We start from the raw sequence: 17133 nt of genomic DNA on the forward strand, positions 1-17133 counted from the left end.
ATATTCTAACTTGTGCAGGAAAAAAATGTAATTGTCGCTTGTTTTGATCATTTTTATTAGGTTAAAATATGGTTTTAGACCTGCAAATATGTCTTGTTTTGGTTTTAGTCCCTCAAAAAAAAAATTGTTTTTGATCCCTGCAAAATTTTTTGTTTTTTAAAATAGTCACTGACCCTATTTTTATGATGATTTGCATACGTGGCACATGATGACTGAACCCATTTTGTAGTTTTTGGTCCCTGCAAAATATTTTGTTTTTTAAAAAGGTCCCTGCAAAAATTTTTGTTTTTGAAAATAGTCCCTCCAGGGACTATTTTCAAAAACAAAAAATTTCGCAGGGACTAAAACCAAAACGAGACATATTTGCATGGACTAAAACGATATTTTAGCCTTTTCATTAATATGAATGTTTGTTTATTATCATGTTTATACATTGCGCACTTATACTATTAGTTTTAATTTTAATTTTTTATTAACGTATCGAGGTCGTATCGTATCGGGAGTTTTGAAAAATTTCTCATCTCGGTATCGTATCCGGATCGTGTCAGATATCGAGGCTTCATAGAGTGCAGCACACATTTTTTATCATTCTTTTAGTTACAAAAAGTTTATGCAAGTTGAACTTTGATGGTTTCTTAGAGTTAGACAGATTTAAAAGCTAACCGAACATTAATAGAAGTATGGTTTTGCAGATTAGTCGATTTGTTATCAATTAAGTTAATGGACATACAAACAAAATAAAGTGAAATTTACACCTATACTCTTAAGACTTAATGAATGTAAATATTGATTGAGGATAAAGAGAGTGAGAGGGAAAGGGACGAAGGGAGAGAGAGAGAGACGGTAGACAATTAATTTATTTGTTTTTTTTTTTTTTTTTGGTAGATAGATGAAATAGCAAGCCATTATAAACTCACACACACAAGTGGAGGTATCGGGGTTCGAACTCCGGTCATGGCATCCGGTCTAACAATTTCGGCATTTTGCCAGTTGAGCTAGGACTTCTGGATAATTAATTTATTTGTTATGTTTGATGTTAAATTATTTTTGTGTGATTCTGCAATGTGCAATGTTTTAAGAGGTTTCTGAGTTAAGAAACCGATATTAGGATGAGTGAAATTAATTTCAGGATTAAAGATTAGAAAAACCAAGAAAACAAACTTGGAATAATCGATTTTTATTTTTTAGGTTTCAGGCATCGTCTTTAAGGATGAACGTTAACGATTCAACAAAAAAACTTAGAAGAATCGATTGCCGGGTTTTAGAAATTGACTTTTAGGATGAACTTTAAGAATTTGGAAAAATTGATTAGGAAAATTGAATTTTAACTTAGCAAAAATCAATTTACGAGAAAGAAGGCTTAGAAATCGAAGTCAGTGATGATCGGGACTTAGAGTAAAGGTCAAAATGTAAATCATAGATCAATTAAGTGTTGAATCAAGTTTAATCAAGGTTTAGAAGTAATTGAGTTATTGGATTCTAGAAAATCAATTTTTTAGTTAATAGAAATCAATTTTTAGGATTGAAACCAAGTAAGTACTCTAAGTGTTATAGAAACTGATTTTTGGGTTGATAAAAATCGCTCATTAGGATTATCAGAACTGATAAGTTAGTTTCGTCTAATTATTAGTTTTGGATCGGTTTGGTTGGTCGATTTGTTTAAAAATACAATTAAAAAAATCTATATTTTCACAAATTTGTATTTCATGCATACAACATGCTCAAGTATTTCATAAAACTTTGGACCGTCATTATATAACTAAGGGCTTAAACACCCTAAAGAAAGACTATGGAGAGCCTGGGCGTTCCCTTCAAAGGTGTCGCCTCAACAATTATACTTATTAATCATTTCGCCTTGTCCCAAGACCTGTGCTTGGGGAGCTGTGGACCGTTAATCTATCTTTAAGGACATGTATGCCCTCCAGAAGGGCTCATGTGCCCTCTCGAAGGGCTCCTGAAGCCCTAGGCGCGTCGCCCTAGGGAGCCGTCTTGACAAGTTTCTAGAAACATCTAGAATGATCTAGACGACTTAGGACCCAAACTGCTTGAGGCATAAGTCATCGAAATACAAGCCCACGAAGGGCTATAAATACCCCTCTTTAGAGTATTCTCAAGGCATCACCTAAACAGCCTAAACCCTAGATTCTATTATTGTACCTTTGCAAGTATAGACTTTGTTTTCCATGTTCTCTGTTTTTTAAACTACTTTATATAACTAACATGAAAAAACTAACAAGAGATGGATGCTCCCAGCGGCGGTGAGGAACGATGGGTTAGGTGTAACTGACGATTAGTGTTCTTTTTTAGTATAAACGAAATAGAGTGATGAGTTGTGACGATGATGGGAGAAAGTGAATAAATCATTGAGTATTTTTTGTTGTATTTGAATTTTGAGCTCAATCACAAGTGTGTGTGATGAGGGATAATGTTACAAAATTGGGAAGTGAGGATGGCATCGGTTCGATTCATCAGTTCTTTGGATATCAAAATTAAAAATCGAGAACCGAACCAAACTAGATCGGTTTAGATTGGTTCGGTTCGATTTTGAACCGAACTAAACAAGGTCGGATACTTTTTCGGTTTAGCTCGATTTGGATTTTCGGTTTCATCGATTTTGTTCGAACCATTTACACCCCTATTTTTACATGTATACATCCTTTAATTGAAATAAAATAAAATAATATGTTTTTCTAACTAATTAATCATTTAATTGAAATAAAATAAAATAATATGTTTTCCTAACGAATTAAGAAAGATGTTTTTTTTTTTTTTTTTGTGTGTTGGTCGGGGTTTGAACCCTGAACCTTGCATATAGTATGCATTGTCCATACCAGGGATTAAGAAAGTATGTTTGAGGAATATTCTCTAATTTCCATACTCAAATATATTAAATATTTAATTACATGATTTATGATAATGATCGTAAATCTTAGTACCATTCTTACATGTATATATGATATATCCATTTTTGTCAAAATAAAATATAATATATCCATTAATAGAAACAAGTAATTAATATCTTGATGATCATAACTCAATTGGTAGGGACATTCCATTATATACCCAAACTCTCCATTTTTTTTTTGGTCAAGTAGCCTAGTGGCTAGAGCTCACACAATTTAATTGTGGAGAAGTGGAGTGTCCGGGGTTCGAACCCCGGCTCCTGCATGTAATATGCAATATCCCTACCAACTGAGCTAAGCTCACGGGGATAAAACTCTCCATTTATCCATTTTAAAATATAATATATCCATTAATAGAAACAAGTAATTAATGTTTTGATGATCATAACTCAATTGGTAGGGATATTCCATTAAACCCAAACTCTCCATTTATCCATTTTAAGAGTGAAATTTTAACCCTAAACTACCCGACAAAAGAAATAAATAATCAATATTTTCAATTAATTAAGAAAAGTTTTCTTAAAAAAAGTTCATTTTAAGAGTGAAATTATAACCTTAAACTACCGGACAAAAGAAATAAATAATCAATGTTTTTAATTAATTAAGAAAAGTTTTCTTAAAAAAAAGTTTATGTATTAAACTTTTTGTATAAATTTTGTATGTAAGTAATTATTTTTTTAATAAAAGTCAAACATAAATAATTTGAATCTGTAAATGACATGAGAAACAATTTGATGACTTAGAATGATCAATACTCATAAAATTATCGAAAAACCTCCTACAAACTTTATTTCAACTTCTGGAAATTATTCACTGATAATTTAGTTAATGACATAGAAAATAATTAATTCACATGGAGGAATCTACATCATCAAATCAAATTGAACGTTACCTCATCAAAATATGACACATCACCATTTTTAGTACATGAATTTGAGGGAGGCTAAAATTGATAAATTTTAAAATGAGGGGGTCAATTTCATGAACAACTAAAAGTAGAGGGACCAAAACTGATATTAAATTCTTTTGCTAACAAGAAAAGTATTAAATTAATACTCCTTTCAGTCTCAAGTATAAAAGAAAATTATTATTTTTCAAGTTTATTGAGGAAATAATGTATCTTGTCTACATAGATACATTATTTGCTCAATGAATCTGAAAAAAGAATCTTATCTTATATATTCAAGACAGGAGGAAATATTAAACTTTTTGTATACATTTTGAAGTAATTATATTATTTTTTATAAAAAGTTAAACATAAATAAATTGGATTGCAATATAAATAACAAAAGGGAAATTTATTATTCTAGTACATATGGAAAAAAAGGAAAAGTTATTTGAAAAGACATGTAAATGAATTGAGCCACAATCACAAAATTCATTCATGAAAACATGAAAAATAAATAAAAAAGGTGTAAATAAATGATAAAGAAACATGGACCATAAAAAAGAGATAAACAAAAAGCCAAATCTTAATGTTTCCTCTATCTCTGTCTCATCTCTTCAAAGAGCACTCACTCCTCCACGTGTCATAGGGGTTAACATGGGTTTGGTTTGGGTTGGGTTAGGGGTTAAGAAAGAGTTTAGGTGGGTTCTAAAGAGGTTTTTGGTGGAACAAAAACAACCTATAATAACCGGTAACGCAATACTTTAACCTACTAAACAAGTTATGTGGTGAAAATAACGTAGCTATAAAGGGTTTAAGGCTACTATTTCGTGGGTATTGTGTGGGTTTTTGTTTTTGTGTCTTAAACTCTTCTTTCTTCTATCTACTATTCTATCTTTCTTCATAATCACAAACACAATTATTTCATTTCATTTTAAAATAATAATTAAAAATACAAAGAAAAATTTGCATTTTTATTCAAGAACAAAAACAGTGACAAGAATTAAGGTTTTTGTGTTTAGATCTCAATCTCAACCATTTTCCGACACTTTGTACTTTTGATTGGGTTAGGTTAGCTCGGAATTTTCGTTACGTGATCAGAATTTGATTCCTCGGATCGTTCTTCGAAATTCGAATGTTGTTTTTTTACAAGGTGAGTTTTTTTTTTGTTTGAATTATGGGTTTTGATGTTTTTTTTTTGTTATGTTTGTTGTTACGATCTCATCTTGGTGAAGAATTTTTGTTGAATCTGTGGAATTTTCGTTGAATTATGAAGAAATTGTGGTAGCGTGTGAAAATGGTTTTTAGTTTAACGTGTGAAGATTCTGTTTTTTGTGTGAAAAAATTATGGGGTTGTGTTGAGGATTGAGAATTGAGATCCGATCGTGGAAGTTAAGGTGTTTTTGTCGTATGTAACTGTTTTTTCGTTGGTTTCAATATGAAAATGAAAAAAAATTGATTTTTTTTTTTTTTTTTGTGTGGTTTTTGGACTAGTTTGATTTAGCAAAAAAAGAAAAGTGATGCAGTTTATGGAGCAGATGAACTTTGATGATCATGAATTGGGTTGTTTTGTGTTGATCTTCAACAATTAGCACCGATCAACAATTAATTATAGTTTTGATGATGTTGATTTTCGTGATCCATTGTGGTGTGTTTTTCATTTTGATTTTGATCATGGATTTGATCATGATGATTCCTTTAACTACCATGGAATTGGAATTGTTTGTTGAATTTCCATGGAATTCATATAAATCCATAATTGGATCGATCGTTTATGCGATCAATTTTTGGTTTCTGTTACTTTATGTGATATGGATTCAACCTTTGCAGCCAACAGCAGCCAATTTATGTTGTTATTGTTACGTCATGTTTAATGAAATTAAATCCATGAGTTTAATTGGTAGTTTTTTGAGTTGCTTTAAATCTGATCTTAATTGTTCCCTGTGTATTCAATTGGGGTTGAATTTATATTCAACTGTTACAATTGGATGGATTTTATTACAGATTTGGTTTCTCTGATGTATGTCTCTCTTCTTGGTTTTTGTGATTTTGAATCATATTTATTTATCTTGTACTTCAATGCCACTTGCCAAATTAATGTTGTGAATATTCTTTTTTGCCTTTATTCGAAAAGTAAACGTCTGGATTAATTGAAGATTAGATTATTCAACTTGCATTCCTTGGATGTAAAGAATCATTAACTGTTTGACTATATGATAAATGTTGATTTGAAATAGTTGAAAATGTTACGTGTGATATTGATCTCCTTCAATCTTATGACAGTGACGAGGATCTGGTGTATTGATGCTTCTGATTATTTGAAGAGGGATATATATATGTTCAAATTATGGTGTTTAAGAAGAGGGCAAATCATGGATTCAATGGCTTTCAAGTTCCGGTTATTCCTAGAGCTCCTAGATCTGCAAGAGTAAGTACCTGTACTTGATGCATTCTTGGCAATTGTGTTATGCATTTCATTTCGTACTTTGAATTATATTTTAATCCCTCAGTTTGATAATTGTTCAGGGGAGGAGTTCATTAAACAAAAAGGTTAAGGATAATCAAGTTTGTGCTTTTGAAATATTGGCATCTATAGCTGGCAAGTTGCTGGAGGAGAGTGAAAGCTCTGCTTCTAGCAATGCATCTGAAGGCTTCATTGTGCAAGATCGACAAAATGAAGTTAAGCCATCAATAGCCGAGGGAATTCACCATGGAAGTTCTGGAGAAAGTATTTTTACAACCGAGGTAGCCTCACAAAACCTTGATCAGAAATCTTTTGTACATACCGAGACTGGTTTTTCATTGGAAAAAGCTGAAAAAGCTAATGTGAAGATTGAAGCTGTTGAATCAGATAATAAAGATAGGATTTATTCTAATAGATTAGTAGAAACACCAGAAAAATTCAGGGAGTCTTGTAACAGGAAAATAAAGAAAGGATTCAGATCCAATAAATGTGGTTTGAAAGACCGGTTGGAATTGTATATGTCTCCTGCTCCGGTTGACTCGAAAATTAATGTAAAGTATCCACTTCATAGGAAGCCATTTCCCACTGATACCTTTACCAAGCATGGGAATGGCATTAAGTTAGATTTTAGAGATGATGACGAAAACTTTTTAAGGTGCACGAAGGTTTGCACTAAGTCGAAGGCTTTTAGGTCTCCACGACGCATGGCACACCGCAGAATCAAGAATCTGCTGTCTTCTAAATACTGGAACGTTGCTCCAAAGTTGAAGGACTGCGAACTTTCTAGATCTGGTAAGTGTGGTACCAATGCATACTATGTCTTTGAGTTTGATTGTGTTTTCTTTAACCGAAAGTAATGTTGAATTTGCAGATCTTGAAATACCTCTTTACCGTAAGAGGAAGGTGTGTAACGGTTCCGACAGTTCTCATCACAACACTACTGTTAAGAAGAGGAAATTCTTTGACCGGGTTTCTGGGGTAACTTCTGATGGAGGATTTAGCAGCGAGAGTGTATCTAATTCGCCTGAGAAAGGAACAGATGGACACAAACCCAGCTCTTCTTCGAAACTGCAAGTAACGGAGGATTCTCGTGGTAACTAACTTTCTGATATTCCTTCATTGTTTATCTTGATTGTTCAGTACAATAAATGGTTACTCATATGATGTATATTCCTTGTGAACAGTGAAGTTTAGCATTAAGTCATTCAGGATACCCGAGCTTTACATTGAGGTTCCCGAATCTGCAACCGTTGGTTCACTAAAGGTATAAATAGAGCTTGCCAAATTATAAACATCAGTTTCAAAAATTGTTATTGTTGTCAAAGATTCATCCGCACATTTGCTGTCATTTTTAAAAAGAAAGAAAAGGATCTAACCTTTGCATTGTGTTTTGTTGCAATTTTTTATAGAGGACAGTAATGGAGGCAGTGATGGCTATAATTGGAGGCGGTATGCATGTTGGTGTTCTTCTTCAGGGGGAAGAAATTGGAGATGACAATAGAACACTTGAGCAGACCGGTTTATCTTGCAATGAGAATCTGGATACCCTCAGCTTCATGTTGGAGCCTAGTTCTCTACTAGCTTCTCCGGTTTCTTGTGTTGGTGATCCTTCTTCTCAATGCGAAACATCCGAACCGATCAGGTGAGCTAAATTTTATAACATAGTTTCTTTTCAAATGATAGTGCTTGTTAACAAAATCCGCTTATGACTCAGTTGATTATTATTGGTATTATTATTATTTGAGACATTATAGCTAATATCATCATTTAAAAAATTTAGGTTGCCAGAAACTCCCGCATTAGATTCAGGGATAACCGATACCGTACGTGACTCCTATTTGCCGATAAATCCAGGCAACCTAGTGGAAAATAACCATGACTCTACTTATTCTCCCACTGACACTATAGTTGACAAAGTAACACCAGATCAATCCAGAGCCATAGTTGCACTTCCGGCTAGCACCGAAGCATTAGCTGTGGTTCCTGTGAGTCAGAAAATCAAGCGCTCTGAGTTTGCAAATCGTAGAACCCGGAGGCCATTCTCTGTGACTGAGGTAGAAGCACTTGTTCATGCAGTTGAAGAACTTGGGACTGGAAGGTATGATTTTGTTTATTAATATCAGTTTTACCTGCTGATAATCTATAAAACTAGCATGCTGATAACGTTTATGTCCTGCAGGTGGCGTGATGTTAAGTTACGAGCTTTTGAGAATGCAGATCATAGAACTTATGTAGACTTAAAGGTAAATTGCTTTTTCCTTTAACTCAAGGGATTAACTTTGCATGGTTAACTACAAATATAAGACATTTGAGTTCCTTATGCTTAACATGAATTTAATTTAACCCTTATGATTGTATTTGTTGATTTCATATTTGAGTTCCATTGTTCAGTTCCTTTGGTTAGTATGAATTTAATTTAACCCTTATGATCATATTTGTTGATTTCATGTTTTGTTTTATTCTGAGATTTTAAATTTCAAATAATATCTGGTACTCGTATGAAAACTACTTATGACATGTCGATAAACTGTTTTCACCATATTTCTACAAGCTCTCCATGATAGTTTGACTTTACTTTATCTTTTATTACATAAATATCTATACATAAGCATTTATATTATAAGTATTCGTTCTATAAAGCGCTGAATTAAGCTGTTTAACCAAACATGATCTTGTTTGTCTTTGCAGGATAAATGGAAAACACTAGTGCACACTGCAAAAATCTCCCCTCAACAAAGGAGAGGAGAGCCAGTACCTCAGGAGCTATTGGACAGAGTTTTAGGAGCACATGCTTACTGGTCTCAGCACCAAATCAAGCAACATGGGAAGCATCAATGTGGAACAGGAACATTGAAGATTACAGAAGCCTCAGCTGAAAGGGTGTCCACTCAAGTGTAGAAAAGGACTTGCTTGTGTTGTTGAACAGGAAAAGAAGAAAACAAAAAAACTTGTACATTTTGATTCAATTTCATGTAATATTCTCACACCAAATTCTTTGCCAACCGTTAATTTCATTTGTGTTGGTATTTTGTAAATGATTTGATGCAATAAAGGTTACTCTAACAGGAACTTATGCTGTTCTTTGATTTTTTTTATTATTTGTCAATTCATTTTTCATTTGTATGTAACAATTGTCAAAAGAATGACATAGGAAAAAGGAAATTGATCTCCTTGTTGTACCTTCTTTCATTCTGTTTATAGAAATTGTTTTTTGACAAAACATTTATAAAAGTCGTTGCTCATGTTTGTATGGTCCAAATTGTACTTTCTTTGCGGTGATGAATTATTTTTTCTTTGTACTTTGTTTGGACTCTAATTTTATAGCAGACTTTATAGATTGTTCAAGTACAACATATTATATTATTGTTGTTATAAGTTTGCAAAAAATGTTACATTTCTTTAATAATAATTAAAAAAAGTGTTATATCAATCAAGTTAAATAACCATCTATTTATATGTTTGCTTTTGATGATTTGTGTAATCAAATAGGATGAGACTTATGAAAATAATTGATACATAGAAAAATGATCATATTCTTGTATTTGATATTAGATAATGATTGAGGGTTACCAAATGAGTGATAATTGCCACACAATGTATTTGGTGTGAATGAATGCAAAAATTGAAATGACATCTTATCCATATATATCAACAACATGAGCTCATGGGTATGGTCCACCATTATTAATATTATGAGTTGTTTGTGATGACTACGATCTCTTGTTATTTTTGTAGTAAAATGATAAAAAGTAGACTAAGACAAAGTGGGTTTGAACTTTGAAGACATTGATGGCCATAGCCAAGAATATTCCATCTCTTAAGGGATCCTTATCCGCACCTTGAACGAAATACTACTACCTTATGCACGTGCACCATACAAAATTTATTGAATTATTACAAATGAATATTCGTTTTTTTTTTTATTTTGCAAGGAGAAAAGAAAATGAAAAAAAAAAACGCTATTGATTGGTATTTATAAATACTAGTTTAATAGTTTTTTTTTTTTTTTTTTTTATAAAACAATTTAGTTTTTAAGAGTTGACGCTGACATGTTTGTTTTAAATTTATATTTTTAAAAGATAAATGAATTAAATATTATTAATATTTTTTGAAGGAATCAAAATTTAAAATATTCATTGAAAAAAATTACGATTTTTTATTGACCGAAATACTACTACAATCCCTATATTCCTCCTCCCCCAAACCACCCAACAATTATAATTGTAGTACAATAATTCTTTAACCCCTTTAATTGATCTTAAAACTTGAAGCTTAGTATTTATTTACATTACTAATTGAAATTTAATTGATCTGATTTTTTTGTGTGGCTCGTGGTTTAATTTATTCTGCCTGGGTGACCTGTCCTGTACATCATGGTACCCTGGAGAGACCCAGTCATATTCCAGCCTAACCACCACTCTCTGCAGTCCGTTTTCCGTAATTGATAAACTAATGAGTGCATAATCCAAATGGCTTAGTAAGATAGTGTCTCATACGTAGAGAGAACGTAATTGAACTGTTACCATCTTTTTTTGTCTCTTTGGTATTTTTTTAATGTAAATATAATATATTATTTTCAGCCTTATGCTTCATTTGTTCTATTTTTTAAATGACATAAAGTGTATAACATATATTATCTTGCTTTGAAGAGATGCTAAAAAAACTTCATCAAATTGACACATCAATGTTTAGGCCAAACACTAGATAGAGATTTTTTTTAGATGTTTCTTGATTAGATTAATAACATTAATGGGATTTGTAATTTTAATAAGTAATTGTTGAAATTTAAAAATCTTCATAGAATTTGCAATACATGTTAAGAGGGAATTTGTTAATAGTAGTGATCAAATTTGCTAAAAAAAAGTAGTGATTAAACTCTAAGCCTCTTGACAAATATAGAACTATGCATCTGTGAGACTTTTTAATGCACACCTTCACGCTCAACATTATTGAGTTTGATGCATGGATATAAATGATAGGCGGTCTGATAAAGAAATAGTAAACAACACATGTTTAAACCATTTTTTATATGATTTGAGACTCATTAAGAACAACTTTAGTGTGACTCTTATCATAAAGCTACTATGGTAAGAATATATTGTAAGATTCAAAGTGAAGCACAAGGAGCACAAGACAAGAGCAAAAAGATAAAACAAAATATCAAAATTAACAGACCCAAGCCAACATAGCACATAAGAAATTACAACCGAAAAACATAAAATAGACAGCACAGCACAACTATACAATGAAAAACCAATACAGAATTTTAGACCAAAAACAAATAGTGAGCAGCACAAGAGAGAACAACTAGAACAAGAACTGCCCTTGACTCAAACACCAACACCACGCCAAACACGTAAAACAAAGCACAACTAAATGTCACTTGGAAAAAGACATTAACTATGCTATGCTCCACTCACAACCAGCTTGATTAATAGAACAAATTAAGCTGCAAATTCCAGACCCAATTTGGATTCAAAATGTAAATTACTAAAGGGAAATAAAGGACTATAACTAGATAGAAATTCAAAGCTGCAAATATCGGACCCAAATTAGTGAGGACTAATCTGCAAATTTTAATTATTATTGAATGACGGTATGAGTGCATCCATTAAACTCATTTTTTATCCGATTGTTTTTGCTACTGTGGTTTCATAAAATGTTTACATCGCGTATTACTTTTCCTTCTATTATTATACGCAAGTGCTTCGTAAAATTTCTCATCTAACCTCCCCTTTCTGACTTTTTTTTTGCTTCATTGAAATTTGAAGAGGGAAATACGTTTCATAAAATGAATGTAAAACACAAATTGCAGCAACAGTTTCAATAGAGAAAAAGTAAACTTATTTATTGCAACACAACGATGAATTTATATCAAAAGCTTTACAATTTGTAGGTTTACTCGTGTTTGGTATATAATGTTATATGGCAGTCAGTTTCTATGTGTAATTTCATATACATAAAAGAACTATCTAAATAAAATTGTATAAACAACTTCTTTTCCTCATTTTCCATCTTCCATGCTTGCTTAATCGATCATCGGATTTGGGTACGGCCTAGTGACCAAAGGCCTGTATCTTTAACTGGGGCCTGAAATGAAGCAAAAAGAAAAGTTAGGAGAGTCCTTTCAAGCAATACTAGGAACATAATATGCAATAACTGAAAATTGGTCACAATGCAATGCTTACAGGTGTTTTCATTGATGGGAAAACATTCCAAAACCGCAGAGTCTCATCCCCAGCACCAGTCACTATTGTCTGCAATTGTATTATCCAGCATTACATTAATATTGATGTAAAAATTAAGGGACAATTTGTTTTTGTTTATGATATAATAAAAGAGAATTATGTTATTGTGTGGACATTAGTACCTGACCATCAGGAGACATTGCAAGGTATAGTACTCTCATGCTGTGGCCGGTTAGAGTTGCAACCTAATTAAGAAAAATTTCATATGGTTAAGACATTTTAATTTTATACTTGATAATCATTTCTAATTGGAATATGTCTAAAATGTCTAGAATTCTCGATGTAAAATACCTTTGCTAGTGATGGATATTTCCACACCATGATTTGATTTTGTGAGTAACCATGTGTACTCACTAGCTCATTTACATTTTTACTCCAAGCTAGGTTACAGACCTGAAAGATTATGCATTAAATAATTTAATAAGATACTCTATCTTGTTTGAATATGGATTCTTATTACTTGTAGGTAAGAAAATAAACCTGGCTTCCAGTGTCAACAGAGTTCAATTGGTGGCCATTTGTAGTGTTCCAGAAACGAATACACCGATCAGCAGTTCCACCTCCAGATACGAGAAGGTTGCTCTGATGAGGTGACCAAGCAATGGCTTTCACAGCAGCAGTGTGCTCTGTTAGTCTCAAAGTTGGTTGCTGAGAGTGCTGATTCCATACCAATAGCTGCTCATATAAAACATGACATTGAATTGATGAATTAAACCTCATGAAAAATACTAAACAGATAGATTGAATGAAGCAATTTTGTGTCTGCTGGCATACCTGATTATCATTACCACCAGAAGCAAGTTCTCTGTCATCACAGGACCATTTCAATCCACAAACCTGTCAAGTTGAAGGATAACAATTACCATCAATTTCACTACTTACATATAATTGAACTTCAAAAAAATATTATCACTAGCTCAATGTGTATCTGTCAAATGGTTTTTATACCTCGGACTTGTGGCCGACAAGCTTGCCAATAAAGTCGCTTGGAACCCTCATGTCATGCTGAAGTATGTTTCTATCCCTGCTTCCTGAAGCCAAAATGCGAGAATTCCATGCCAAGACACCCGTTCTTGTTTGATGCCCTCCCATTGTTCTGACCTTCTTGCATTTAGTACCATCCCAAATCTGTTACCATATGGCAAGAATGCCCTCTTATTGTTATTCTCAATCATCAAATCAAATACATGGATGACAAAACCAAATCAAAGTAAGCTAACAAGGTACCTGAACTTGACCACCGTTTGTACCAATGGATATGAAGGAACCCTCCTTGGTCCACTGAACAGAACAGACACCATCATAAGGTCCCAAGTCACACAGCTTAGTCACCTGAAAACCACACAAAGATATATGTTCAATTTGATTGTACATGTAATGAATGATATTGTTGGCATTTTGGCAAGTTCATAATGATACTCACTTTGCTGTTTGAAGCACTCCAGAGATAAACACAAGTCCCGAGTCCCACTGCTAGAGTATTTTGTGAGGACCAATCCACAAGATTCAAGTAAAAGTCATCCTGAAGTGAAGGAGCATCCAGAACCTGCACACAACATTCTTCAATTTTAGAAAATCAACATTCAACAATCATCATTAGCTCTAAGAATTTATTGTCTACTGTATCAAAGACAAACCCTCTCAAACACATAAACTTGCAAAGGTTTTAGAACTTGAAATGTGAACAATGCACTTTTAAATCTAGAGTTGAAAAAACTCAACTTTACTCAACTCATAACCAGATTAGGATTTTCTGCAATTAGGGTTGGCAACAGTTTCTTATGTTTTTGAAATTGCAACGCCATTGATTTTCAGGTCGCATCAGCTGCATTTGACTGCAATTATCGGCAATATTAAGGATTGTAACTGTTACTGCGACCTCAATTTAAAACCCTAGTCTTACATTGTAATGACACGGGTCGAATCTACCTCAAAATCACAATTAATTTGTAAAACTAGGATTGGTCATGAGTGGAAATTGAGCATGTCCTTACACACTATCTCACTCACTAAGGAGCTATGCTATGACTCTATCTTAGGGTTTTGGTGTAAATGTACCTATATCCTACAAATCAAGGTAACATATTTCACACCCAATTATCAAATACAAAAAAATTAAACAATTTCATGTTTAAAATATTTACATAAAAATGTTAAAAGAGAAAAAGATAAAAACTTGCCTTGTGGGGTGTCTTAGGCACTTTTCTAGGAGGCTTAGGAGGAGTAAAACCCTCATTACAAAACCCATCATTTCTTCCAAATATGGAAGGCGAAAAAGGCGAAGAAGGTCCACAACTCTCCGTCTTAAACCTCAACATATTCTTACTCGGACTCACCAACGGCGAACCAACACCACAACCTGCAGGAGAAGAAGAAGGAGAAGCAAAATCAGGTCCAAAAAGCTCAGATTTCAACAACCTATTATAAGCCTCATTACTCCCTTCTTTAACCGGTGATTGGTTATCGATTAATCCGAATGTATGCAGTCTTGAAGATGATCTGCAAGGTATGAATCTGTCACTACACTTGGAGGATTTTGATGGAGAGGGTGTTGATGAAAGGTTTGATATCGCGCGAGGCGAAGCGGAAGAAGGGGGTGTTGATAGCGTTTCTAGACGGAGGGAGGTTATTGTTGACATCCCAGCCGGGAGGTTTAGACCTGATTTTTTTGCTTGTGGTGACTCCATTTTTTTGTCTGATTTTTTTTTTCTTTGATAAAAAAAGTATATAATATTAATATTAAGATGAAGAAGAAGAAGTTGTTGAATAAAATGGTGAATCTCTCTGAAAGAGAAAAGGGAGAGACAGAGAGAAAGTTTTTAGGTTTATAACGGTCGAATTTGTGAGGGGTTTATAGAGAAAGTGAAGGAGCTGATTTTGGTAAGTTTTAATAATTTAATATTATTTGCTGAATATGAGAGATATTCCAACGGTCAATTATCAGTCTGGGCTTGTCATATAAGTTTGCGAACCGTTGAGGTTTATGTTGATGTTATATCCAACATCTAGAAGAATTAATTCTTGGTTTTTTTTTTAAATGTAAAGCTACTAATTTTGGCTGCCTTAACCATTACTCTGAGGGTAATGGTTAGCAAGACCCATAATATATTTATTCATCAAAATACAAATTTTTTATCGTATCTAATGATGTGTTGTCATATTAGTTAATAAATATGAAAACACAAGAGTTGTCATGACAATTACATCATCATTGGATACATGTGTAACATAATTGTATACTAACATAGTATACTGATAGAGGAGTGTTATTTGAACAACCATTTTATAGAACAACCCGTAGGACAACCAAAATATACAAAGAAATGTGAGTCTAGGCACAAAAACCAAAGCAATGGAGAGAGAAAATGAAAATATGATATGAGTATGAAAGAAAAAGTTGTCATAAAAGTTGTCACAAAATAAATGTTCAAATATCATTTCTCATACTGATAAACTCTATCAAATATCCCTACAACCTTATCTCATACAAACTTGGCAATACTAACTTTATTTATTTTTATGTCTAAAATATTTTTATTGTTTTGTTTTATTTTTTAAAGTATTTTTAAATTATTTTATGAACAAACTTGTTTTAAGCACCTAAATAAATATATGAAATTAATCACTGACCCAACTTTGATGGAAAACTCCATTTTAATTGGGTGTGGGGGGATGCGAATTTTCTCCAATATTCAAAGTCGAGGCAAGGGTGTAGGATTTTGATATCTGCCCTGCATCCTTCCCCAAAACCACACCGTTAGTAAAAAAAATATATTGTTTTTGAATACGTTTATATGCATATATTATTCATTTTATTTAACATTTAATTATATTTTATAAATTTTAATCTTCTCTCAATAGAAAAATACATGGTGTGGTCTCCTGTATGACCATCCTTCAATCAAATTGTTCTTCATTTTAAGAGAATCTTCGTATTTTATTTTTGCTTCTGCCAATTTTGACTCAATATCCATTCTTGTATCGTGGCTTGCATCAATTGCAGCAGACAATTCAAAGTAAGAAACTTGCAACCCTTCAATATCTTTGACAATCTTTTCCCTTTTCTCATATTCTATTTGAGGTATTTCCTCGAGACCATTGATGTAATTATCAGCAGAAGTTTTTGTAATCCAGAAACTCTCAATGGCACTGGAAATTGTAGCATGTTGCTTATCTTTGAAATTAAATTCATCTTCAAAGATGTCATGCTCTTGTTGAACAAAGTTAAATTTTGCAAGGGCATTGTGCACTTCACGAATGTTGACACAAAATAAATCAATATAAAACCTTATAGCAAGGCAGAACCTATCTCCACATCACTAAGATAATCCTTAAGACACCGACATTATTTATTAACCTTTTCATATTAAGAATAATGGATTCATCGGTTGAGATAGCATGAAAATTATTATTTAATACATCTCTTATTTGGATGAGTAGATTAGTAAGATCACGTCTATTGTCCCCTTTTAAAATTAGAAACAACAAAAGATTAGAGACATTTTCACGAGGATTTGTGTTATAATTTAATATTATTTTTCACTTTTCAACAATGGAATGTAAGTAAAAAAAAGGGGGTTCATAAAGCGTCTGAAATTTTTTGAATTTATTGGCATATGACACAATGAATTG

General features: G+C 32.7%; 2 protein-coding genes across 2 annotated transcripts; one reads left to right on the top strand and one right to left on the bottom strand.

The window, feature by feature from the left end:
* The first annotated feature begins 4629 nt into the window (after window positions 1–4629).
* LOC25489316 (telomere repeat-binding protein 2) lies at window positions 4630–9438 on the top strand. The gene is made up of 9 exons (XM_013605231.3): window positions 4630–4942; window positions 6073–6217; window positions 6316–7045; window positions 7125–7346; window positions 7438–7517; window positions 7663–7895; window positions 8034–8351; window positions 8433–8496; window positions 8942–9438. Exons 2-9 carry the CDS (start codon window positions 6137–6139, stop codon window positions 9149–9151), a joined length of 1938 nt encoding a protein of 645 aa, XP_013460685.1. The 5' UTR covers window positions 4630–4942; window positions 6073–6136; the 3' UTR covers window positions 9152–9438.
* Window positions 9439–12080: 2642 nt separating this feature from the next.
* LOC25489317 (protein FIZZY-RELATED 3) lies at window positions 12081–15359 on the bottom strand. Its single transcript, NM_001425022.1, has 10 exons — window positions 14682–15359; window positions 13925–14047; window positions 13729–13833; window positions 13450–13629; window positions 13276–13338; window positions 12982–13176; window positions 12793–12894; window positions 12624–12686; window positions 12442–12510; window positions 12081–12343 (listed from the first exon to the last, which is right to left on the bottom strand). The coding sequence occupies exons 1-10, from the start codon at window positions 15186–15188 to the stop codon at window positions 12290–12292; spliced, it is 1461 nt and encodes a 486-aa protein (NP_001411951.1). The 5' UTR covers window positions 15189–15359; the 3' UTR covers window positions 12081–12289.
* Window positions 15360–17133: the final 1774 nt, after the last annotated feature.

Source organism: Medicago truncatula, chromosome 3, assembly GCF_003473485.1.
Source record: "Medicago truncatula cultivar Jemalong A17 chromosome 3, MtrunA17r5.0-ANR, whole genome shotgun sequence".
In the NCBI taxonomy this organism is placed as follows: Eukaryota; Viridiplantae; Streptophyta; class Magnoliopsida; order Fabales; family Fabaceae; genus Medicago; species Medicago truncatula.